At 48.2% G+C, this 22,479-nt stretch overlaps 4 protein-coding genes across 13 annotated transcripts in view; 1 reads left to right on the top strand and 3 right to left on the bottom strand.

Moving 5' to 3' along the window:
* Positions 1-1,037, bottom strand: part of LOC108247563 (interferon-induced protein with tetratricopeptide repeats 2-like) — a 4,951-nt gene extending 3,914 nt beyond the window's left edge. The window contains exon 1 of the mRNA XM_017435807.3: positions 487-1,037. Within this exon, the coding sequence (XP_017291296.1) occupies positions 487-491 (5 nt within the window). The 5' untranslated portion in view covers positions 492-1,037. The remainder of the gene's footprint in view (positions 1-486) is intronic.
* The window catches only part of pomgnt1 (protein O-linked mannose N-acetylglucosaminyltransferase 1 (beta 1,2-)), a 14,048-nt gene extending 4,998 nt beyond the window's left edge, over positions 1-9,050 (top strand). Inside the window, exons 1-22 of one of the 3 annotated variants that reach the window (XM_025010485.2) lie at positions 2,165-2,299; positions 2,400-2,616; positions 2,989-3,088; positions 3,276-3,391; positions 3,858-3,923; positions 4,122-4,235; positions 4,313-4,430; positions 4,507-4,605; positions 4,712-4,839; positions 4,920-4,990; positions 5,440-5,515; positions 5,599-5,682; positions 5,759-5,800; positions 5,881-5,939; positions 6,008-6,080; positions 6,226-6,354; positions 6,612-6,758; positions 6,872-6,936; positions 7,027-7,071; positions 7,221-7,356; positions 7,445-7,554; positions 7,976-9,050. In XM_025010485.2, the coding sequence (XP_024866253.1) occupies positions 2,497-2,616; positions 2,989-3,088; positions 3,276-3,391; positions 3,858-3,923; positions 4,122-4,235; positions 4,313-4,430; positions 4,507-4,605; positions 4,712-4,839; positions 4,920-4,990; positions 5,440-5,515; positions 5,599-5,682; positions 5,759-5,800; positions 5,881-5,939; positions 6,008-6,080; positions 6,226-6,354; positions 6,612-6,758; positions 6,872-6,936; positions 7,027-7,071; positions 7,221-7,356; positions 7,445-7,554; positions 7,976-8,057 (1,980 nt within the window). In that variant the 5' untranslated portion in view covers positions 2,165-2,299; positions 2,400-2,496 and the 3' untranslated portion in view covers positions 8,058-9,050. Of the gene's footprint in view, positions 1-2,164; positions 2,617-2,988; positions 3,089-3,275; positions 3,392-3,857; positions 3,924-4,121; positions 4,236-4,312; positions 4,431-4,506; positions 4,606-4,711; positions 4,840-4,919; positions 4,991-5,439; positions 5,516-5,598; positions 5,683-5,758; positions 5,801-5,880; positions 5,940-6,007; positions 6,081-6,225; positions 6,355-6,611; positions 6,759-6,871; positions 6,937-7,026; positions 7,072-7,220; positions 7,357-7,444; positions 7,555-7,975 lie in introns of those variants that run through there. The other 2 variants (XM_037981263.1, XM_017435796.3) reach the window with 2 other exon arrangements.
* LOC108247555 (zinc finger protein 2 homolog) overlaps positions 1-22,479 on the bottom strand; it is a 461,981-nt gene that overhangs the window by 55,812 nt on the left and 383,690 nt on the right. The gene's annotated exons all lie outside the window — the stretch shown is intronic.
* Positions 9,204-22,479, bottom strand: LOC108247577 (tetraspanin-1). 4 transcript variants are annotated; one of them, XM_037981273.1, is made up of 10 exons: positions 22,376-22,479; positions 12,670-13,042; positions 12,337-12,526; positions 12,179-12,254; positions 11,580-11,786; positions 10,683-10,757; positions 10,215-10,313; positions 9,884-10,027; positions 9,595-9,678; positions 9,206-9,501 (listed from the first exon to the last, which is right to left on the bottom strand). In XM_037981273.1, the coding sequence occupies exons 4-10, from the start codon at positions 12,233-12,235 to the stop codon at positions 9,442-9,444; spliced, it is 726 nt and encodes a 241-aa protein (XP_037837201.1). In that variant the 5' UTR covers positions 12,236-12,254; positions 12,337-12,526; positions 12,670-13,042; positions 22,376-22,479; the 3' UTR covers positions 9,206-9,441. The 4 variants fall into 4 exon arrangements, with proteins under 4 accessions (XP_024866267.1, XP_037837201.1, XP_024866265.1 ...); XM_025010497.2 differs by having other exon boundaries at positions 12,670-13,039; XM_025010499.2 differs by lacking the exons at positions 12,670-13,042; positions 22,376-22,479 and adding an exon at positions 12,558-12,634 and having other exon boundaries at positions 9,204-9,501; positions 12,179-12,241; positions 12,337-12,437.

The following is a 22,479-nucleotide window of genomic DNA, read 5'->3' as shown; positions in this document are numbered from 1 at the left end:
TGCAAGCAATCCAGCTTACATCACATCTCAGCTTTAAAAGCTCAACTCCACACTCTCTATTTCTGAATTGAGAAAGCTCCTCGGATGAGAAGCGAAACGTCTTCAGCTACAGAATAGAAGTCCAGTTGTTTTTGTTTTTTAACTTTTTTTTTAAACAGAATATTACATTTTCTGTGAAAATTTACTGTGAAAGCTGAACTTTCCAGAAAAAGCTGAACCTGAGAGGAAACCCTGAATGCTGCGAAACGTTAGCTAAAAGCGAAAAGTAGCAAAAGGCTAAATCAGGTGAGTTAATCATTTGTAGAACATTCATTGATTACTTTCCTGTTAAAGTCCTGTTAAAATCCGTCCTGGGGCTCATGAGGCATTTTACTCAGACAGAGCACTACATGATCGCCCGCCTTTCATCCAGTCAATGAGCCGATAAAAAGAGCAGAAAGCAGCAGCTTAAATTAAACTTCTGGTGCAGATCCAGAAGCCACTCACCTCATGATCAGCTGTTGATGGGACTCTGAAACCCTCTCTCGGTTCTGGTCTTTATATTTGCTCCTTGTATGGGTGTGGCTCCATGAAACTCACCCTTTGGTGGATCATTTCTAACTTTTCTCGGGAAACTGAAACCCATCTGCTGCCGTTTTCTCCGCTCTGAGTAAGCAAATGATTGGATCTGAAATGTGATGCGTATTCAACACATTTATAGTTTTTCTTTTAGTTTTCAGGAAAGAGAAACTCAGCTCTTATCAGGAGTGGCTGAACCTTCCTGCTCATCAGAATAAAGTCCGATCTGAGTCACACAACCTCTTCAAACATTTATCCCCTGATGGTTTTTTGGTCGTATAAATTAGATTTTATTGTCATTATGGGTGTGTTTTAGTCCTGTCACAGCCTTATATCATAACTGAAACTGTACTTTCTCTGGAACCTGTAGGTGAAAAGCAAGGTATGTCGCATACCGAAATAACAGTCAGACTTGTTGGATTCCAGCCAAATTTGGAGGATTTTTATTGACACAATTACTCTTGATCAGCTTGCCCCAAAATCCCAAAGTATCTTTGAAACAGGGCATATTTATACAAAAGTTGATTGATGTCTGTTGCATACTTCTGACCACTTGCGTAACTCCTACGACACTGAGTCTGGCTCAACCCATCTACAAAATAGACCCAATGTGTTTCCTGTGTTCCAGGAAACATCTTGTTATCGCCACCACTGTTCCATGAAGTTCTGGCAAAAACAACCGGACACTCTTGACGTTTAAACAGAGCTCCTTTTCCATATTTGGTGAACCCTGCAACATTTCTGCACTCTCCTCCACAAACTGACAAAACAATAAACAGAATCATCTTTACAGCCATCAGATTCAGTTTGTGACAAATGTTCTGAACTTTCTGATCCCGTGAAAAAACTGAAACCAATTTATCTCAAAAACTGTTCCTGGGTGGAAATCCTGGTTGTTACCTTTAATATGATCCAGATCTGACAGAAGTTTAAATGAGTTTACGGTTGTAGTCTTTATTAAAAGGAAGTTTAAACCTCTTTTGAATTTATTTCAGGTTGAAATCAAGTGAAAAAGCAGCCGAAAGTGTAAATAAAAAAACCCAGGAAGACGTTCAGAAAGTCTGGAGAAGCTGTTTCTGCAGAAGGACTTCACTGATGTTTAATGAATAAAAACAGCAGCTGGAGCAGATTTCCAGAACATATCATCTAAAGGAATTCAAGAAATCTCAACTATATTGTCGATAAACAAAAATAATTAAAACATCTATAAAAGTTACAGATACTGAAAGTTTTAGCTCACTGTTCCTGGTCAAGCTGAACATTTTGAAATGATTTAAATTCCACAAAAGAAGTAAAGCTGAATGAGGACACGTTCAGGAGTTTTCCTCATCACTCTTCACAGTTTAGATTACTTTATTTAAGTTTATTTATTTATTTAAGAGGGATAGTTGGTGCCAATTAATACATTTTAGATAATAATAAAACTTTTCTGTAAATCATTGTGTGTAAAATAATCCTCACAAAGACTGAAGGAAAAGACTAAATGTGTCAGAATTAACTAGGATCTTTATTTGAAAGTATAAACATGTTTATTTCGGTGTTTATTTTGTTAAATTGGCTCCGTTTGTTCTCGCGGTTATCGCTTCCTGCTAGCAGGAGGCGGCAGAGCGCCAAACCGCGGTTAACTCCACCGGAAATAAAGCGTAGAAGAAGAAGAACCAGGAGTTAGCATGTAGCATCGTTTCTAATGTGCTCTGCTGGGTTTTCCTGCTGTTTCCTGGTTTAAACGGATGGCTTCAGGGTTTGTGGAGACTCTGTGAATATTTCTGAGGATACCGGAGGCAGAACCGTCCTGCTGCGGGTTCTGCAGCCGCCGTCAGCAGAACTTTATTTGTTCCCAGGTGAGGATGTGACGGCAGGCCGCGGGTGGTGTTCTGGAGCAGACAGACCAAGCCGGCCTCGGGAGGAGGCGGAGGGGGGCCCGCCGGAGGTTCCGGGATGGAGACCTGGACCCCGAACCCCCGAGCCAAGCCGTTTATCCCGCGGCAGCAGCGGAGCTGGTACCTGACCTGGAAGTACACGCTGAGCAACAAGAGGACGGTCCGGAGGTTGTGCCAGGTCGGTTCAGGTGGTTCAAGAGATTCTGTCAGGTCGCTCCGGTTCTGTTCAGGAGGTTCTGTCGGTCCGATTCGGTTCTGATTCTGCAGACTTTAAGACGTTTAATCTTACATGACTGGTTTTGGTCCAAACTGAACTGGACCCCAGAAGCAGAACCGTCCTGTGGAGGCGGTCATCGGAGGTTCTGTTGGACCTAGAGCAGGTTTTAGGAACCGGCTTGATCTGGGTTAAGTTTGTTTGTTTGTTTGTTTGTTTCTGACAGGAAGTCAGAAACAAACAGGCAGAGGAGTTCTGTTCAGATTAACCCGTCAAGAGAATAGATCAGTGATCCGATCAGGTGGTTCTGATCAGGAGGTTCTGTTGTCCCTGCAGGTCGGAGCTGTCGTCTTCCTGCTGATCACCGTCCTTGTCAACATTAAGCTGATCCTGGACACCAGGAGGGCCTCTGAAGACGCTGCGCCTCAGGAGTACGGTGAGAAAACACCTGGAGCTGCTCCAGGAACTACACTGCACCCGGAGCAGGGCTCCAGGAACTGCACCCCACCTGGAGCTCTGCTCCGGGAACTACACCGCACCTTTAGTTTTGATCCAGGAATTAAACCAGGTGCCTGAGCTTCTCTGAATGAAGGTTTTCTACTTTTGTTAAATGCTCCTTTCAGACGATGTTCTTCCCAACCTGGAGACGCCCCGCAGGCCGGCCGGTGGGCGTAGCGTCCTGGACATTGAGGTGTACTCCAGCCGCTCCAAAGTCTACATGGCCGTGGACGGCACCACAGTGAGTCACTGCGTCGGCAGCGCTTTTTTCACAGAGCTCCTCAGACTGATGTCAGGAGAAGAGCTGCGGGGGAAACGACAGAGTCTTCAGCCTTCTGTCTGATTGGTTGTTGTTGTTGGGGTTTATTTTACAGATGAACGATGTGTTCAGGGTCTCCTCCTCCCTGGTTAAAGTCAGTTTTTGTAGTTTGTTTAGTCAAAAAGCCAACGAGGATAAACTGCTGTTACCGTCCCGGTGGGTTTGCTGCCATCTAATGGTGAAGTTTGAGATCTCAGCCTCATTTAAACTTCATCTCAGATTTGATTCTCTCACTCAGGCGGTTCTGATTCTTTCATTGCTTCAGGCGTTCCTTTCTAGTTTCAATTCAGTTTCGCCCACGTTCCCCATCGTCCCCTGAGAATGTTCTCTGAAAGCGTCCCCTGAAATGATTGGTTCTGGTCTTGTTGACCCGGCTGTTCTGCTGCAGGTTCTGGAGGACGACATGCGAGAACAAGGCCGAGGGATCCACGTGATCGTCCTGAACCAGGCCACGGTAAACGTCTCCTTGTGTCTCCTGTCCACTAAAACAGCAGCAGAAGTGACTCGTTTCGGCTGTTTAAGCTGTTAAACAAGCCGAGCGCAGCTGAAGACGGAGACATTCAGACATTTGACAGCTGGACATTTTTAAATAAAATTAAAGATCTCTTCGTCCTCTCTGCCTTCCCTGTCCTCTCTGTCCTTTCTGTCTCAGGGTCATGTGATGGCTAAGAGGATTTTTGACACCTACTCCCCCCACGAGGACGAAGCCATGATCCTCTTCCTCAACATGGTGACTCGGGGTCGTGTCCTCATCTTCACCATAAAGGTGAGTCTTTGTCTCTCTGCGGTTTCGAGTCTTGGGTTTGGGTCTGTCTGAGCGGGATGGGTGGTTCTGCTCTGCAGGACGAGGGGACGTTCCACCTGAAGGACGCAGCCAGGAACCTGCTGAAGACTCTGGGCAGCCAGGCGTCCCTCAGCCTCAGCTGGAGGGACATGTGGACGCTGGTGGTGAAGAAAGGAGGTGGGACTCCTGACGCAGAGATGTGAATGAGTCCAATAAGAGGACAGTTGTGAGCATCCGTCTGTCCTGTCTTCAGGTCAGGTGTACGGAGAGAGACACTCCAAGTCCCCGGCTCTGTCCTCCTGGGGTGACCCGGTTCTGCTGAAGACTGAGGTGCAGCTCACCGCCGCTGAAGGTACCGCCGGGAACAGGAACTGGGTCGTTCCTGTGAAAGGAGCTTAGCTCTGAGTGGAACCAGGACAGAACCGGGACCTTTCATTCTGATTCTTGATGTTCTGCAGAGGCCGAGTGCCACTGGGCCGACACGGAGCTGAACCGGAGGAGGAAGCTGTTCTGCAGCAAGGTGGAGGGCTACGGCAGCATCTGCAGCTGCAAAGACCCGGCGCCCATTGAGTTCAGCCCTGACCCGGTAAGACCCGGTTCTGGACCCATCCCTGTTCGGACCCATAACCGGCTCCGCTCCTTCCCTGACCTCAGTCTTCTCTGCAGCTTCCTAACAACAACGTGTTCCACGTTCCGGTGGCGGTCATCGCAGGAAACAGACCCAACTACCTGTATAGGTGAGACCAGAACCAGAACCAGAACCTCAGAGGTCAAAGAGAAGCAGCATCCCAAACCCTCACTTCCTTCAGAACGGGTCTGAGAGCAGCTGATGATTGACAGCTCTCTAAGCCAATATGAGACTCTATGTGGGGTCCTCAGAGAGCTCATTGGTCCAACGGACCAGGACCGGGTCGGACCTCAGGCTGTGGTTCTGATTGGGTTTTCTAACTGCAGGCACCACCACACATCTGTTTCCAGAACTGGGTCAGACATCTGGAGCTCAGTCCAGAACCCAACCTTTAATCCAGACCCAGACTTTCAGTCCAGAACCAGTCACTCGGGTTTTTCTGGTGGTTTTATTGGATTAAAGGAACGTTTGTCAGGTTTTCGTACCTGAAAAGGATCTTTCGGTGGTTCTGTTGGTTCTGCCCGTACAGAACTGACCTCTGACCCCGTCTGTTTGCAGGATGCTGCGCTCGCTGCTCTCAGCTCATGGCGTCAACCCTCAGGTGATCACGGTCTTCATCGACGGATACTACGAGGTACCGGTTCTTGTTCTGAAGCAGCTGAGGTTCTGTCGTTCTGTCTGGTAAAACGCTGAGTCGTGTTTGGTCCTCTGACCCAGGAGCCGATGGACGTCGTGGAGCTGTTTGGACTGAAGGGCGTCCAGCACACCCCCATCAGCATCAAGAACGCCCGCGTGTCTCAGGTACAGGTGTCCTCCTTTCATTGGCTGTTGACTCGTTCCATTCAGGCTGATAAAGAACGTGTTCTGCTGCTTCCAGCACTACAAGGCCAGCCTGACTGCGACCTTTAACCTTCACCCCGTAAGTCTCAGAACCGGCCCGCGGTCAAAGGTCAGCAGAGGGTTCTGTCTCTGTCTCACCGGTTCTGTTTGTCTGCTCAGGATGCAAGCTTTGCCATCGTTCTTGAGGAGGACCTGGACATCTCTGTGGACTTCTTCAGGTGAGCGAAGACACTCCTGATGTCCACCTTTTAGGATGCGGTGACCCCAATCTGTGTTTCTGTGGCAGCTTCCTGAGTCAGACCATCCACCTGCTGGATCAGGACGACAGCCTGTACTGCATCTCAGCCTGGAACGACCAGGTGAGTTCTGACCCGTGGGCTTGGTGCCGGTTCTGGTGGCCTGTTAGGTCAGGATGGTTTGTCTCGTTGCAACAGTTGGACTTTCAGCCTGAATGTTTACAGGTGAGGCTGACCGTCTGTCTGTTTGTTTGTTGTTTGGGGGCAGGGCTACGAGCACACGGCCGAGGACCCGGCCCTCCTCTACAGGGTGGAGAGCATGCCTGGTCTGGGCTGGGTGCTGAAGAGGAGCATCTACAAGGACGAGCTGGAGCCCAAGTGGCCGACGCCCGAGAAGGTGCAGGAGGGTCCATTTTCTTTACAGATCAGAGAACGTTGGGTCCGTTCTTCGGGTCAGGTGTTCTGATGTTCCTGCCCTTTGCGGGCGTTTCAGACTCTTTCACCGGCTTCTTCTAAAACTTCCTGCTCAGGTTTTGGTTTAAATCTCCTCTTTCTGATCAGGAAGGTCCCGGCAGCAGTTAGAGAAACGGGTTTAATCTGCCCAGACAGAACGAGTCCTGGGGTTAACGGGTTGATTTGTTAACGAGTTAACAGGTGTGGCATGTCGTGTTGCAGCTGTGGGACTGGGACATGTGGATGAGGATGCCCGAGCAGAGGAGAGGACGGGAGTGCGTCATCCCGGACGTGTCCCGGTCCTACCACTTTGGCATCATCGGCCTCAACATGAACGGATACTTCCACGTGAGAATGAGAACTTCTTACTCTGAAAATAAAAACCTGCAGAACAACCGGAGCTGAACTTGATTACATCACTTCCTGTCTCAGGGTTCTCTTCTTCTTCTCGTCTCCTGCAGGAGGTCTACTTCAAGAAGCACAAGTTCAACACAGTTCCCAGCGTGCAGCTGAAGAACGTGGACAGGTGTGTCTCACCTGCAGGTCTGAGGCTCTCAGGTGTTTCTGCAGCTCTCTGACTGCCGTGTCTTCTTCTTCTTCTGCTTCTGCTCCACAGTTTGAAGAAGGACTCGTACGAGGTGGAGGTCCAGAAGCTGCTGAAGTGAGTGTCCCTGACTCTGTCCCTGACCCTGTCCCTAGTCCAGTTTCTGACTCTGTCCCTGACCCCGTCCCTGGCCTAGTCCCTGACTTGGTCCCCGCAGGGTCACGGTCCTCGCCGATGTTCTCTGAGCGTGTGTTTGTGTGACGCAGAGTGGCGGAGCTCCTGGACCACACCAAGAACCCCTGTGAGGACTCGTTTGTTCCGGACACGGAGGGGAGGACCTACATCATGTTCATCAAGATGGAGTCGGAGTCGGACACGTCCACCTGGACGGAACTCTCCAAGGTAACCGCCGTGGCATGGTCCATCGGGGGGCGTGATGTTTTCAGCTGAAACATGAAAACCGCTTCTGGTCTCCGTCTTGTCCCGGCAGTGCCTGCACGTTTGGGACCTAGATGTTCGGGGAAACCACAGAGGACTCTGGAGGCTCTTCAGGAAGAGGAACCACGTCCTGGTTGTGGCCACGCCCATCTCGCCTTACTCGTGAGTACCGCTCTGATGAAACGACTACATTTCTGTAAGATTCTATTCCCACAACTATTGACGACTTCAAACTAACCTCCGTCCTGTTTACCCCAAACCTTAATGTGACCTGGGTTCTCCCTCCGACCCAAACCAGGACCTGAAGGACCTCTGGTCCCACTGAGGTCTGTGAATTTGACCCAAAAGAACCGAACTGAAAAGACGGAGAGCAGCTCAGATTTTTTCTACATAAAGTCCTGCAGCGTTGGTTTTTTTGATTTGGTTAAACAGGAATTTATTTACATGTTGAGGACAGGAACCAGATCAGAACCCAGACCAGAATCCTGCAGCAGGATGGAAATCCTTCGACCTCTGTAACCTGACCCGCTCTGACTGACAGGAAGTGTTTAACGTCACGTCGTCTTCTCTGTTTTTCACTCAGTGTGAAGAAACCTACTGCTGTCGCTCCCATCCACCTCGAGCCTCCACCCAAAGAGGAGGGGGCCCCAGTGGAGCCCATGTAGACCTCCGTCTGGTTCCCGAGAGCACTGTCTGGTCCCTTGGAGCTCCCACAGCTGGATAGATGATCCAGAGGACAGCCTGACTCAGAAACGGGGGATTCTGGGAAACAGTCTTTTTAATCCATTTACAGCCTCCAGACTTCAGGTCTCGACCCGATGGTTTGAGGCGGATCGGGCAGACTCTAGAACCAGTTGGACCGGGACTGTGAGGACTGTGGGAAACGTGGAGACATTCAGCAGCTTCCTGGTTTTACTTTAAACACAGAAACACTCAGTTTGTGTTTTTATTTAATTTATTAGATTTCAGTTTTGCTTTTTTCCTTGTTTTTAGCCGAAGGTCCGTTAATTCTTCCGAGCTGAACATTTGATGTAAAAACACTGTGGGAACCAAGAGATTTTATTTTTAACATCAGAGAAATTCTGAGTCTGTGGTCCATTTTTAATAAAAACATATTCGTTTCACTGTAGGTTCAGTCTGAGGACGGACAGCTTTTAGTTTCATTTTACTACAAAATAAAATAATTTACCCACCCTGACAAACACACAAGGTTTAAACCCTAAAGGATCAGTCCTTCAGGAGTCCAGCCCACAGATGTTTGAACATCTGGCAGCAGCTGCTTCCTGTTTCAGACCGGCCGTTTTCTGAGGAGCTCTGAAACGCTGACGCCTTCATTTATGGCGAAGAAGAAGAAAAACTGAAGAAGGAGTTTCTGTTTCCACATTAAAGTCACAACGTTCAAATTAAAGCTAAATATTATTCTCACACAAAGTTTATTCTTGGTTTAATGTTCGGCTGATTTAAGGTTTTGATGTTTGGCTGATAACGAGGTTTTGATGTTCGGCTGATAACGAGGTTTTGATGTTCGGCTGATAACGAGGCATTGGTGCATCAGCTGATGTTTGGACACTCCTCACGTGTAAATCTCGTGTTTCGGCTGTCAGCTGTGAGTTAACGAGCAGCTTGCTCGTTTGTTAATAAAATCTTCTTTGACCGTGTTTGAGGTTTTTCTTCTCGGCTGTGGAACGTTCCCGTCGGTCAGGAAACAGGAAGTGGATGTATGTAAATCTCAGGTTTGGTGGGTTCCTCTGCGGCCTCGTATCCTTCAGGAGTCTGACCGGGTTCTGCTGAGTCCGGGATTAGTTTCAATGAGATCTCGACTCTTTAAAGGGTTTTATAGAACGTTGGAGAACTCTGCAGGTCAGTCCTGATATTTTATTAAAAAGAATTTATTTTTGTTCAGATCTGAAAGAATCCGTTTATTTAAAATAAAAACCTCAAACATTCATTTGTTAAAAGTTTTAACATTTCAAACATTTTCTCTTCAGGTTCCTTTAGAACGTCGGGAACGTTTCTGTGTTCAGAGGAAGATGGAATCGGGCTCCTCCTTCAGGCGGTCCTGCGGTCCAGGTGAGTGTACAGGTAAACGCTCACCATCAGCCCCGCAGCCTGAGGACAAACAGCCAAACGTTAAATCAGCCGAAGAGAAGCTTTGATCTTTGACATCTGTGGGCAGGAGCTTTAGGTTCCAGGTGTGGTTACCTGCAGCGCTGTGACTCCTGTGGCCACGCCCCCCACCGTGACGCTCTGCTGTCTGAGGAGCGTCAGGACGAGTCTGAAGCAGCCCTGATGGAGAACGGGTCAGAGACAAGTCTTTTTACACTAGATGAGTCAAGATGGCCGCCGCCTTGACAAACACTAAAATGGCTCCAGCTCAGTTTCACAGACAGCTAGGATCAGGTGTGGTAGTCGCTGAGAGTAGTCTCCGACAGATCGAAGGGAGCGGTTCTCTCAGACCAACAAATAGAACCCATACTGTTAAATGTTTCACCTGCACGGGTGAGCGCGCGGCGTCCTCCGGCCTGCAGGGGGCAGCATTGGTCCAGCAGCAGCTGGGCGGCAGCTCGCCCCGGTTCTGATCCAGAAACTCTGAGCCCAGAAAGTCGGAGTATCCGGAGAAACCGCAGCAGCCGAACTGTCGGGAAAGTTTTAAAGTTTTCATCCAAACACATGGGCTCCTAAAACCTGACCTTTGACCTCTGAACCAGGCTCCTAACTCAAGGGATGGACCCGGGTCTTCTTAGGGACAGAACTGACCAGACCGGGACAAACCAGGGCTCTGCTGTAGGTTTTGACCCGTCGAGGTTCTGCAGGACTCGTACCTCCGTCATGGTGGAGTTCCAGAGCTGGGTGACCTCAGGGTCTCTGCCGTAATCGTTCCGGAGCGCCCGAGTAGCCCATGGTTCGAGGATCCTCTCAGCCTGAAAACAAAACAAATCCACGATTACGGACAGAACCTCCTGACCCGGCAGAACCAGAACTGTGGAGAGATTAGTTTATTTCTTCGCCAGCATGTTTCTGAGCAGCTGATTGGTTCAATAAAACCAGAACCTTTTCCGGTTCCTTTACCAGCCTGTAATCATCATCATCAGAGGCTCTACGTGGAACCGGAGCGTGTGTGTGTGTGTGTACCTGTGCACACGGAGACGTGGGACACAAACGTAAAGACGCAGTTTTAAATAAAATGCTTCAGCTTCAATGTTATAGAGGAACAATTAGCTGAGAGTCTGAGACGATCTGAATGCAGGAGGAGAACCCAGGAGAACGGACCAAAGAAAAGGGAAACTTACAAAGGAAGAGTAGAACAAAGCTACGACTCCAGCTGCCACTTCAGCGACGAAGATGATGAGGATGATGGAGAAGAACTGCAGCGAAGGAGGAAGAAAAACAATCAGAACTTCCATCACCTGTCTTCTTGAAAACATAACAAGAACGCAGAACTTCCTCTGACGGAACCAGGCTCTTATTCTGAAGGGTATCTGTGAGCTTTATTGTGAAACTCCAGGTTCCTGAACATCAGGAAGGATCTGTGGGGGCGGCCATGATGGAAACACAGGATGAAGACAAGCATGCTGGGTAATATAGAAGCTGCTGAGGAGCTGGTTGCCATGGTGATTCCCAGGGAGGGACAGCCCTTCAGGCAGAAACTCGGAGTAAAAAGTAAGCCTCAGACAAACAGTCTCTCAGTGAAAACTATAAGGCGGATCAGAACTTCTTGACTCGTGAGTAGCATAAGGTTCTGATGGTTCCACAGGATTCTCTGCATCATCATCATCAGTCAGATGTGGGCGTGACGGGAGCTCGTTATTCTCACTGCAGAGGGTTGAGAAGCAGTGGTTCTGCTGATCCTGGTCCAAACATCAGAACCTCTGAGCCGCTGTGGATTCAGTTTGATTCACTCACTGACCTGAACTTTAACTCATCCGGTTCTCAGCAGAATGTGTCGTTATTTAATTGATCAAAAACAGGATCTGAGCCGCCGCCTCCCAGCAAAAAGATCTCAGGATCTCCTCCTGACCTGGGTGGAGTTTCCCTGTTCTACCTGTTCTCTTCAGGAGAACCTGAGAATCTTACGTTAAGATTTTTATTGTTAGAATTAAAAAGAAACCATCTGTCCCTACATCCTGTCCCTACCCGGACCTTCCTGTTGTCTCTGCGTTGTGTCCTCATCGTTCACATCAACTCACAGAGATCAGAAGACACTTGCTCTCCTTCCGGGCCCCACAGCTGCCCAGGAGTCCCACCAGAACCAGGATGGCGCCGGCAGAGATGCAGAAGAAGCCCACGTTGACAAACGGCTGGTCCCGACGGGAGAACGGACCCAGAAGTTGGAGGAAGGGGCTGCCGTCCACGCTGACCCAGATCCCCACGGCCAGCAGGACCAGGCCGGCGATCTGCAGGAGAACCCAGGAGACGACAGACTTCAGCAGAAATCCAAACGTTTCAAACTGATTTATAAAAGTGAAAGAAGAAGGTCGCGTCTGAGAACGGGAGTGAAGCATCAGCTTCCATATGAGGAACTGAGCGTGGAGAACCCTGCGTGGTTTCTGGTCCGGCCTCGGTCCGTGGACGGTTTCCTCCGGGTCGGGATCTGGACCGACGGATCAGGGTGTCGCTCCGTCCATGGTCTAACCCTCACCTCTAGACCTGAGGTTTAGATCAGGACTGACAGAACTGGATCCTCCTTCTGGAGGCAGACAGGACTTCTGAGGCTAAACGGAGCAGAAGGAGCCTCACTGCCGGCTCCTCCTGCTCGTAAACATGAAACCAGAGGAAACGGACTCACAAAGACCAGCAGGTTGAACAGAACCATCATCAGTCTGACGAACGGGCAGCAGCTCATCTTCAGCTGCAGAATCAAACTGATCGATCAGAACTGTCATTAATAAATCAGGACGAATCAGAGAGAAACTTTCATCAAATTAAAAAAAAAACAGATTTTACCGTTTTTATCAGCTTCTAACCTGCAGATCGGTTTTACTTTCAGGGTTTAAAAAGTAAAATCAGCAGCTGTGGCTTCGGACTCAGCTCTGCTGGGAATAAATCTGTTCAGGGAGGAGGAGGAGGAGCAGGTTGTGGGCGGGGCCTCAGAGGCTCCAGGTGACTACAGGTGAAGGAGCAGCAGCTCTGCCCCCTGCAGGAACAGAAGAAGAAATGATTCTTACCTTTCTGAGGGCTGAAAAACAAACCATTCACGGTAAACTCATACAGAGTTAGACTCATCTGACAGGTCAGACATCCTGTCATGGTGCGTTATGTGGGCGGAGCTTATCTTACCTTAGCAAACCACACCTGCTGGCTGCTGATTGGCGCACACCTGGTGGTAATTATCTGCTCCGGGTTGGATAGGTTTCTTTAAATCAGCTTCTGTGATTCTCCCTGAGCTCCTCGTGATGAAGGAAAGGTGTGGAAGGTGAACATCAGGTGAACATCTTAGGACCTCCTCAGGTGTCAGAGAGAAGACTCCTGCAGCTTCCACAGCTGATGAGGTTAAACTCTGACCCTCAGACTCTCCTCGTGGGTCTGATGACAGATCGTTCTTTCAGATTTATCTCCTGAAGGTGATGAACGACTCGCGGTGTGGAGCACGAAGTAAAGGAAGTCGTTTCCTGCAGTGATTTACCGTCAGATCAGAGTTTCTTCAGGTCTGCTGACAGAAACAAAAAATAAATCATCAAAATCAGCCTGATGGGTTCTTTGTGCTGAAACTGGGCTGTTTGTTCCTGAGAGGCTGATGCTGATGGAGGCTTTCCCCCGGGTGGAGTGTGTGTATTATACACACACACACACCTGCCTGGTTTAGTTACCTTTGTACTACCTTTCTAACAGAATCACCTGCTCTGGGAGGACTTCTGGGGCCCAAAGCTCAGCCTTAAAGAGGTGAAAGGTCATTACTGGGCTGATGTGTGAACGGAGGTGAGGGTTGGGTGTTGACTGGTGATGGATGGATGAGTCAGGGTTTAGATGGTCGGTACAATATCCTAATAAGGATACATGTGTGCGTGTGTGAGATGTGATGAAGCATCATCTGGCAGCACCGGGCCTCCTGACTCTGGATCAGCAGGAAGATGATGATGATGATGATGATGTATTGCTGCCCTCATGCTGACCCTTCCTCTCTGCTGCCCCCTGCAGGCGGTGTGTGTCCTTAATGATTCCAACACATCAGCTGCTGATTCTCCAACATCTGCTCTGAAACCAGGGAGGAACAGCTCCAGGATCTGGTCTTTGTGATCTGCCTGAGTCCAGAGGAGGAGTGCGGTCCCCCCCGTTAAACCCTGGTACGTTATTATCCCCTGCTCTACCCCGGTCATCTCCGGTTATCTCCGGTCATCTCTGGTCTGTAATCTGTTATGTTGAAGCTACAAATGGATCATTTGTTTCACATGAAGGCTGGAAACTGTCAGCTGATGTTCTGAGAGTGTGACCTCTTCTGTGTCTCCTTCTCTTTAATTTATCACACAAACACACAGTGCTGCATGTTAATCCCCAGCCAGCCATTGGCTCACTGCAGGTCCATAAATCAAAGCTAACACAGCGACTAATTGATGTGCACATAAAGGCTCAGGAGGAAGATGACGAGGAAGAGGAGGTGATGACGCTCCAGCTCCCGTCTGCCACGAAGATTCTCGTCATTTTATCATTTCTTTGTCTTTTGTTCTGATTCAGTTTGTCTGTAGAACCGGTTTTTGTTCTGACCGAGTCTGAGGAGATCACGTACTGGAAAATCAGGGTTTGTGGGGAACACCATCTGAAGTGTAGGTCCTCCATTACTTGGTCTCTGACGTGATGAAAACTTTTATAAATGTACACGCTGAGCGAAATGTTTGTTTTCAACCTGAAACCTGGTGGAGATGTGATGAGACCTGAGGGAGAACCTGTACCGGTTCTAAAGGTGTGGGTGGATGGCTGATCGGATGGATGGATGGATGATCTGTTGGATGAATGGATGATCGGTTGCATGGATGATGGATGGATGGATGACTGACAGAGCTGCTGAGGGACGATTCAACTTGGAGCTCATTAGAAGCCTCAGGTCCAGACTTTTATTTTGAAGGAACAAATGAAGTACAGTTTGAAGAGTCTGTAAAAGAAGAGCTCAGAACCTCTGAGGTTCTGGACCCGTGAACGGGTCGACTCGTATTTTTATCTTTGGGTCAGATGGAGTTTAAGCATCCAAAGTTCGGCTGAAAAGAACTTGGACCCTGGCTCCCTGCCAGGGCTGGTTATCAGGCGGTTCCTCTCAGGGCCGTCTGATTGGAATGTTACAGACAGAATGACGTTCTGTGTCTGCAGCTGCTTTGTTCCAAGCAGGAATCTATTAAATGAGAACTTTAACCGGTGCAGCAGCCTGCAGTCAGACTCGTAAATTAAAAGAACATCTACTTTCCGAGGCCTTTAGCTCCTTACGTTCTCCCTGCAGGCGTTTATTCAGTGAAGTCCCATAGCTCGGAGCCGAACCCAACATCTCAGATGGAACTTCTTGGTCTCTGTTCCGTCTTTGGGGACAAACATGTAAAACTGTTTGATACGTTGACAGAACGGAGAACCCTGAGAATAAGGAGTACAAACCAGGACTCTGTGATCCGTAAACCTTCAAACACATAAAGAGACAGAACCTCCATGAGGACAGAGAGACGTTCATCAGATTTATTGTCCTCTCGCAGCAGGATGAGAGCGGTTGTCCATGTCCCGTGTTTCCTCCCACAGAACGCAGACATCTGGATGAAAGGAGGAGCAGATCTTTGTCTCCTCCTCGGTGAGTCGATCGTGTCCTTCCGTGTCTTGTTTCCCCGGCACTGCTCAACATATGGCCGCTTGCCTCATTTAATAAACCGAACATCAATTAGGCTGCAGGTAATCGGGACGCCGCAGAGGTGAGTGGAAGGTAGCGGCGCTGCTTCATCAGAACCCAAATATGAACCCGAGATGCAGACGGGTGGTTAAAGAACCTCCGAAGGACGGGGGAGCATCAGCTGACCTTCAGCCTCCTCTTTGTTCTGGAGGTGTTTAAATGACTCCTTCCTGTCCTCCTGTCTGCTTCAGGAGGAAATCAGACTGAAACAGGTTCGTGTCTCTAAAGGAACCTGCTGTTCTCAGTGCAGAGGTTACATGTTCTCCCAGCGCAGAAGTGGGGTTCTCCTGGTTCCTTTCCACACAACAGAAACATGCAGGAGGAAAAAGTGTTTGTATTTGTGTCCCTGTGACCCTGAAGGAAGGATGGACATGTGGTCCCCTCATGTCCATCGCAGCAGAAGACAACGTCCTCCTGAAATCCGCTCCTGGACTCTTAAGAACCCGAGACACTGAGAACCAAAGAGTCCATGAATCCTGGAGACGGTTGGAATCATTCTGCAGCTTTTTATCTTTCAGATGGACCCGGGTTCCTGCAGGAACACTGACTGTGGCTGCGGCTCCTCCAAAGACCCGCAGAACTCACAGAACCTGCAGAACCCTTTCAGAACCTGACCGTGGACCTCAGGTTGGTCTTCAAGGTGGGCAGATTTTATTTTGAAAAGCCTGAAGCTGAATTAAAATGAGACTCAGAGAACTTTGGACGTCCCGTCCATCTCTCTTTGTTGGTGTTTGCGGTTCCTGCAGAACCGTTTGGGTTCCCTTGCAGAACATCAGCTGAACAAAGAGATCAGATCCTGGCTGTAACGACTGAAGCAGACAGCAGGGGGCAGTGTGGGACGCTTGTCCACAGAGGACAAAGGCTCTAAAGCAGAGGACAGTTTCTAGGAGAACAAAAGAACAGCAGAACAGATGAGATTTATTCATTCTGTCTGGTTTGACGTTTAGAGCATTCTATGAGTCCTGGTTCTTTGCCCTCGGATCGTTCCACTGTTTGTTAAATCCGCAGGGATTCAGGAGCAGAGTTTTCCGGTACAATGAAAAGAACCGGGTGAGCCCTTCTGGACAAACTTTAAAAACCTGAGGTCAGCTGAATCCATCAGTTCTCATCTGTTTTTAGTTAAACTGAAACATCTTTTTATTAAAGTGACACAAACACTGAGCTGAAAGCTGCTGAATATCAGCTGAAAGTTTTGTTTCTAACATCAAACTTCCTCTGATTTTTCCACAGGAGGCAGAAACTCTGAGCTGCAGGCGGAGAAGGTCCAAACTGAGCTTCTTCTCAGGTGAGAGTGTGAATGTGTGAGTGTAACATTAAATCAAAACCATCAGAACCTGGAGAACCGTTCAGTCTGCAGCACCTCCTTCACCTGTCTGGACCGCCTGCTCAGAACTCGGACTGGACCAGTCCGCTCTGGGTTCTGGAGGAGTGAACCGGTTCTGTTTCTGGAGATTCTTGGGTTTAATCCGTCCATCATCTCCTCTCTGGTTCTGGTCTGCAGGTCTCCGGTCCAGGTTCTCCTCCGGGGTTCTGATGGTTGACCTGAACCCATCACCTCTCAGGGTTCTCCTGAAGTTCTGCCCATTTCATCATGACCCCTGAGAGCTTCCAGCACCGAGCTCTCTGTGAGTCCAGCCAGGAGCGTGGAGACCACCTCAGCCTGCAGCCAGGGGACATGATGCTGCCAGGGGACCTGCCGCCGGTCCTGGTACTCTGTGCCGAGTCCTGGCCTCGACCCGGAGCTCTGAGCGGTTTGGGTCCACAGAGCGGCGCTGGACCTCCTCCTGGAGTAGCTGCTGCTTCAGGTGAGTTCTGACCCGGACTGATTGGTTCCTGTTCAGCTGCACGGTGGTGCAGGTGGTTAGACTCTGAAGGTCCAGGTTCCAGTCCCAGTTTACATGATCTCCTGCTGCTCCGGCTCTAAATCATGACCTGGCCAGGGTTAAACCCCGCCTCCTCTGCAGTGACCTCTGCTGGCTGCAGCCTGCGACCCCGAACAGGACTAACCGGTTCCAAAACACGGCCGGCTGTGTCTCATCTGGGCCGAGCTCAGTGGTTTGAGGTTGAAGGAGGGTCTGGTTCTGAGGTCCGAGGTGTGTTTGTGGTTCTGTTTCTGAGAGGATTCTTTGTCCTCTTGGAGTCCATTTTATTAAATGTTGTGAACTTTGACCCGTCTGGCAGCGGTTCTCATGGTTCTACTGGACCTGATGAGATGTTCTGCAATTAAGACTGAATGAGGAGCCATTTTAAAGGAGACGTTGATCTAACCTCCATCTTTTTTTCTGATTTCTTCTTCTTCTTCTTTTTCTTCTTCTTCCTCCCTCTCTGGTGTTTTTTCTCTTTAAATAAAAATGTTTGGGTTTAAAACTCCAGCAGTTTGACTCTAAACCAACCTCAGATCCTTCTCTGAGGTTCCTGAATCTGAAAGGTGTCTGAGAATCCTCTGGTGGTCCTTCAGCTCCTCGAGTTGAACTCAGAGTCTGAGAGTCTGACCTGACCATGGACAAAAACTGAATAGTCCTGAGAAAGGACTAAAGGGAGCTCTAAACCCGGTCCTGTTTGGAGCTCTAAACCCGGTCCTGACTGGAGCTCTAAACCCGGTCCTGTTTGGAGCTCTAAACCCGGTCCTGTTTGGAGCTCTAAACCCGGTCCTGACTGGAGCTCTAAACCCGGCCCTGTTTGGAGCGTTCCAGGTTCATCAGGTTTCTGCAGCTCTTCTTCAGACCCAACAGTCGGTGTTTACCGACCCACAGTGGGGCCCTGAGTCCAGCTTTGGGAACCAGAGGCTCAGCAAGAAATCTTTAGAGATTTCTGTTTTTACCCCAGTGGACATCTGGTGTCTGATAATAAAATGTCCACAGTGGAGGACGTCCCTGACCCTGGTTGGACAGTGATGTCTCGTCTTCACATCATCTCTGAGACGTTGCTTTAAATCAAAGTAAGAACTCTCAGGGTTCTGAAGAGACCCATCTCATGTCCTCTGGTGTCTCCTGGTTCTTCAAAAGGTTCTGGTTCCAGCTCAGCTCAGACAGGAGTTCTGGGTTCTGTTTGGGTTCCCTCAGGGAACACACCCTGTGTCCTGCCTGCAGTCAGGTCAGCGGAACCAATGTTTGTTTGTCTGAGAGACTCAGAACCTGAAGATGTCCTCATCGGAGCATTGCCATGGCGACAGCGGGTTGGTTGGTTCTGTGTGTCGGCCGGTAACTGACTGAATGAAATGTTCTGAAGACAGAGTTCATCAAAACTTCAGCTGCTGGATCAGAACCAGCACTCCCCATCAACATGAGACTTTGTCCTCATCTGGACTCTAATGGGTTAAACGGTCCTGAGTTATCAGAACCTCGGTCCCAAGCCTGAGGTTTATCCTCTGGTGCATCTTTCCGACTGCAGCTGGACTCGGTGTTTGTGTTTGAGAGGAATGCCAAGGACAGACGGTGGACGGGTGAACGAGTTCACCAGCATGAACACATGAATCCTCCAGAGTTCCCCCTGAAGGCCTCCTGCAGGAGGACGCTCGGGGCTCAGGAGCCGGAAACAGGTTCGGGTCAGACTGAATCCTTTTAGAACCTGATCTTGTTCTTGTCCTGGTAGAACTGGGACAGAGGCCTGTCTTCCTCTTCCTCCCGCCTGCCATCATCATCTTCATCAGTACCTGCTGGACTCTGATGAGTCGACAGGTCATCTGACATCAAGCTGCTGAAATCCTGTTTGAATAAAGGAAGAAAGATCCTGGAGCTCCTGGAGAACCTGGAGATCCTGGAGAATGAGAGCTGAGACGGTTTTCTGAGAAGCCCTGCTTGTTTTGTCGTCTTCACTTCAGAGACAAAGAAATGTTTGTTTCAGGTCTGAGAGGCGAGGTGAGGATCAAATCAGAACAGCTGCTAATCAGCAAGAATACATGAGCTGAAGCTGAAAACAGCTAAAAAAGGAGCCGAAGCTGCGATTTGAGTCTGAAATACTAAGTAAATGTTCTTCCACTTAAATGAAGGGTTGAAGTCAGGATGAAACATGAAAAGATTCATTCATTCACTTTTCGGCTCACATGGAACCTCACAGAGTGGTCACGAGTTTTCTGTTTCATGAGGACACGAGGGACAGAGACGGACAAAGGTCGAGACGGGTTCACCGCCAGGAGAAAGAACCATTTTATTTCCTTTGAACTGGATTTATAATTCAGGAAACATGAGGATTTTCAGAGGAACACTTTTTCAACATCTGTAAATAAAATATCTTTAAAAAGATCAAAGTTAGAAAACCCAAACCTGCCAGCAACCGACGCCTGAATGAGCCGAATGTTTTTATGGATAAACGGCTAAAACCTGCTGTTTATGTTCTCTTTGAGTCCTGTCAGAACCTGGTAAAGATCTGTAAAACCTCGGAAGTGAAATAGTTCGGGTCTCGGTTCGTCCTGTAGAGACGCAGCTGGACGTCCAGATGAGACCTGAATCTTTCCTGTCCTCTCATTGTCCCTCAGCTGCCTTCTGTCTCCCTCTGTCTGTTTGGGTTTATCGGCAGCAGAACCATTTTGGTGTGACAGAACGTTCCTGGTTTGACAGAACGTTCCCAGTTTAACAGAACCGGGGAGCCTGGGCAGCAGAGGATCTAACAGCTGTTAGAGTTCCTGAGGTGCTTCCTGGCCTGCAGCTGAACCTGTCCTCCCCGGCCCGAGGCAGGGGCGGAGAACATATCAGAGGAAACGTTCTGATTAAAGGACGCTACCGTCATCATGTCTTAACGTGGGATGGACGTCCGTCCTTCAGAGCTCCTGCAGCTCAAGGTTCTGAGCTGATGTCTCGGCCTTGGTCCACCCACGCTTCCTTCCAGTCCTTTACGTCTCTGACGTGACCTCTGCAGGTCCACCGGACCTGGACTCTGAGTCCAGATAAACGAGAACCGCGGAGTGTTCTGTCCTTCTGGGTTGGACCTGCAGTCTTTGGTAAACTGATGTTCCTTCAGTTTAACTGGAGGAAGCAATTGGGTCCGGAGGACACGTGTCTGGGTGGTTTCCTATCTGGGTAACGATGTAAACTGTCCTGAAACTCATCATTAATTCAGACGGGGGAAAGGTGGAAAGGTCATGAACAGTCAGTATCTTACCTGTCGTAGATGGCTCCTCTGACTGACGAGCTAACGGCTAACCTGGGCCGTTAGCGCACCGCCATTTTGTTCCTTTAAGATAACTTTAATCTGAACCTGCGGCTCGTGGAGACACAGTTTATTAAACCTTTAAACTGCTTTTATTCACACTGTTCTCTGTTTATTTATTCTCTGTTCTTCAAAAGAGCTGAACACAGCACTAACAGCTTAGCTGTAGCACGGGGGGCAGAATAATCACGTCCTGTGAAACTGACAGCCGTGGAAAAACTGTTCCCACGTAAAGCACTATCATCGTTTCAAGACGACAGCGATCCACTTTGCTCCTCGCTGCATTAGGACTAGCCATTAGCTCGTCACCCCTGTCAGGATGAAACCATTTTTATAAACTGAGGTCGTTCAAAGGACTTTCTGCAACTTTCTGTGGTAGACATGGCTTCACCTCCTTCAGGTTTTAATCAGGTTGATGCTGAAGGTCTGAAGGCCTGAAGGTCCAAACCTTTGGATCTCTGCTGCTTTTCCTTTAGTTTGGTGATAAAATCCGACGTGGACCTGATAGAAACCTCTCTGTTTGACCTTCAGACAGGAAGCTTTTATCCACGCAGACCTCGGTCCAATCAGAGAGCTGCAGTCCGTCCATCTGTCCACCTGTCCATCCGTCCGTCTCCAGCCAGCGTCACAGCAGGCTTTGATCAACTGATGGACCCATGAAGTGTGGAAAAGAAACGGGCCGTGTTCTGTGTAACGTGATGTAAGCACAATTAGTTCAGCCTGAACCTGTTGATGAATGGAGGATTCATGGAGGAGAGGACGGCCGCAGACGGAGGTGAAGTTGTTCCTTTGGGACAAAGAGGAGAAAAATCAGCCTGAAGCCGTAGCTGCATCAGTCTTCAATCAATAATGATTTCTCTGAGTGTCTCTGAGTCACGTTGATGAAATGTTGAGCTGAACAAACACACGAGAGGCGTCTCTGAGCCGTGTTAGCCGTCCTTTGTGTGCCTTCAGATGGGAGTAATCAAGGTTTTTCATTTCGAATGACTGCAGCCAAAGCTTTCCGTTTCTGAGGATGATGGTGATAAAAAGATGAAGATGGAACAAAATCTCTGCTTTCAAAAGTGTTTTTAAAATGTCTAAGTCTGTATGCCCGTGCACGAGTGGCTCAAACATTACAGCAAAGGTTTTGCTACCTCAGATATTAGCATAAAGAAGCTAACAGCTAGCATGAAAGGTACTTCCTTAGCACGATAATGCTAAAGAGTAGCATCTCTAGGCTAACAGTCCACTCAATGACTTATATGTATAGACATGACACGCCGCTTTAAAGGCTCGGGCCGAGATGCGGCGAAAGCGGCGCCATCTTGCTACAGTATACTTAAGGCGCATGGCTATATAAACAATGCTGAGGACTAACGAAATAAATTTTTTTTAGTGGGTAAGATGAGCCCATAGTGCATGTAATTTATCATGCAATGTCAAAAATAGTCAGTTATTGTAATTTAAATAATAGCAACCATGAATAAAAAAAAAAACGCAAATCCAGAGCTATTTATTTACAATCACAACAGTAGTCAAATCAGCAATGGTATAAGAAATACAGAAAAAAAATTAGATAAATGTATAATTTGTCTTACAGACTATACACCAGACAAAAAAATAAATGATAAAAAATAGAATAAAAATTTTCATTAAAGAAAAAAATTAAAAGTCACAAACTTCAGATATGAGAAAGAATAATTACTGTCATGTAATAACTACAAAGAAAACTTGTTCAGATTGTTACATGATTGTATTTCCAAAGTGGAAATTCTCAATAAAAATATTTTGGTAAAAAAAAGTCACAAGTACAGATATCAGGCAAATGCATTAGTGTATTTTAAGAACAACAAATGTAAACACCAAATTTAAAATTGCCGATCATAATACATTGTCAGAAAGCAGTTAGTGGCCTTTGAAAAGTATAACCTTTGGTCAGTTTTTGTCGTACAGACTTTTGATATTAGGTGGATATAAAGTGTGAACAAAATGACTTCTTACCATTTATCTTTTTCAGCAACTTCAGGCCAGTTGCTTTGACATATAGGATGCTTGAAGCCACTGCAGTGCAGATTATGTGAGTTAAAGATGTCAAACAGGGCGTC

Source organism: Kryptolebias marmoratus, linkage group LG18, assembly GCF_001649575.2.
Source record: "Kryptolebias marmoratus isolate JLee-2015 linkage group LG18, ASM164957v2, whole genome shotgun sequence".
NCBI lineage: Eukaryota > Metazoa > Chordata > Actinopteri > Cyprinodontiformes > Rivulidae > Kryptolebias > Kryptolebias marmoratus.
Note: the sequence above shows the minus strand (reverse complement) of the source record. Positions and strands in the feature narration are given on the sequence as shown.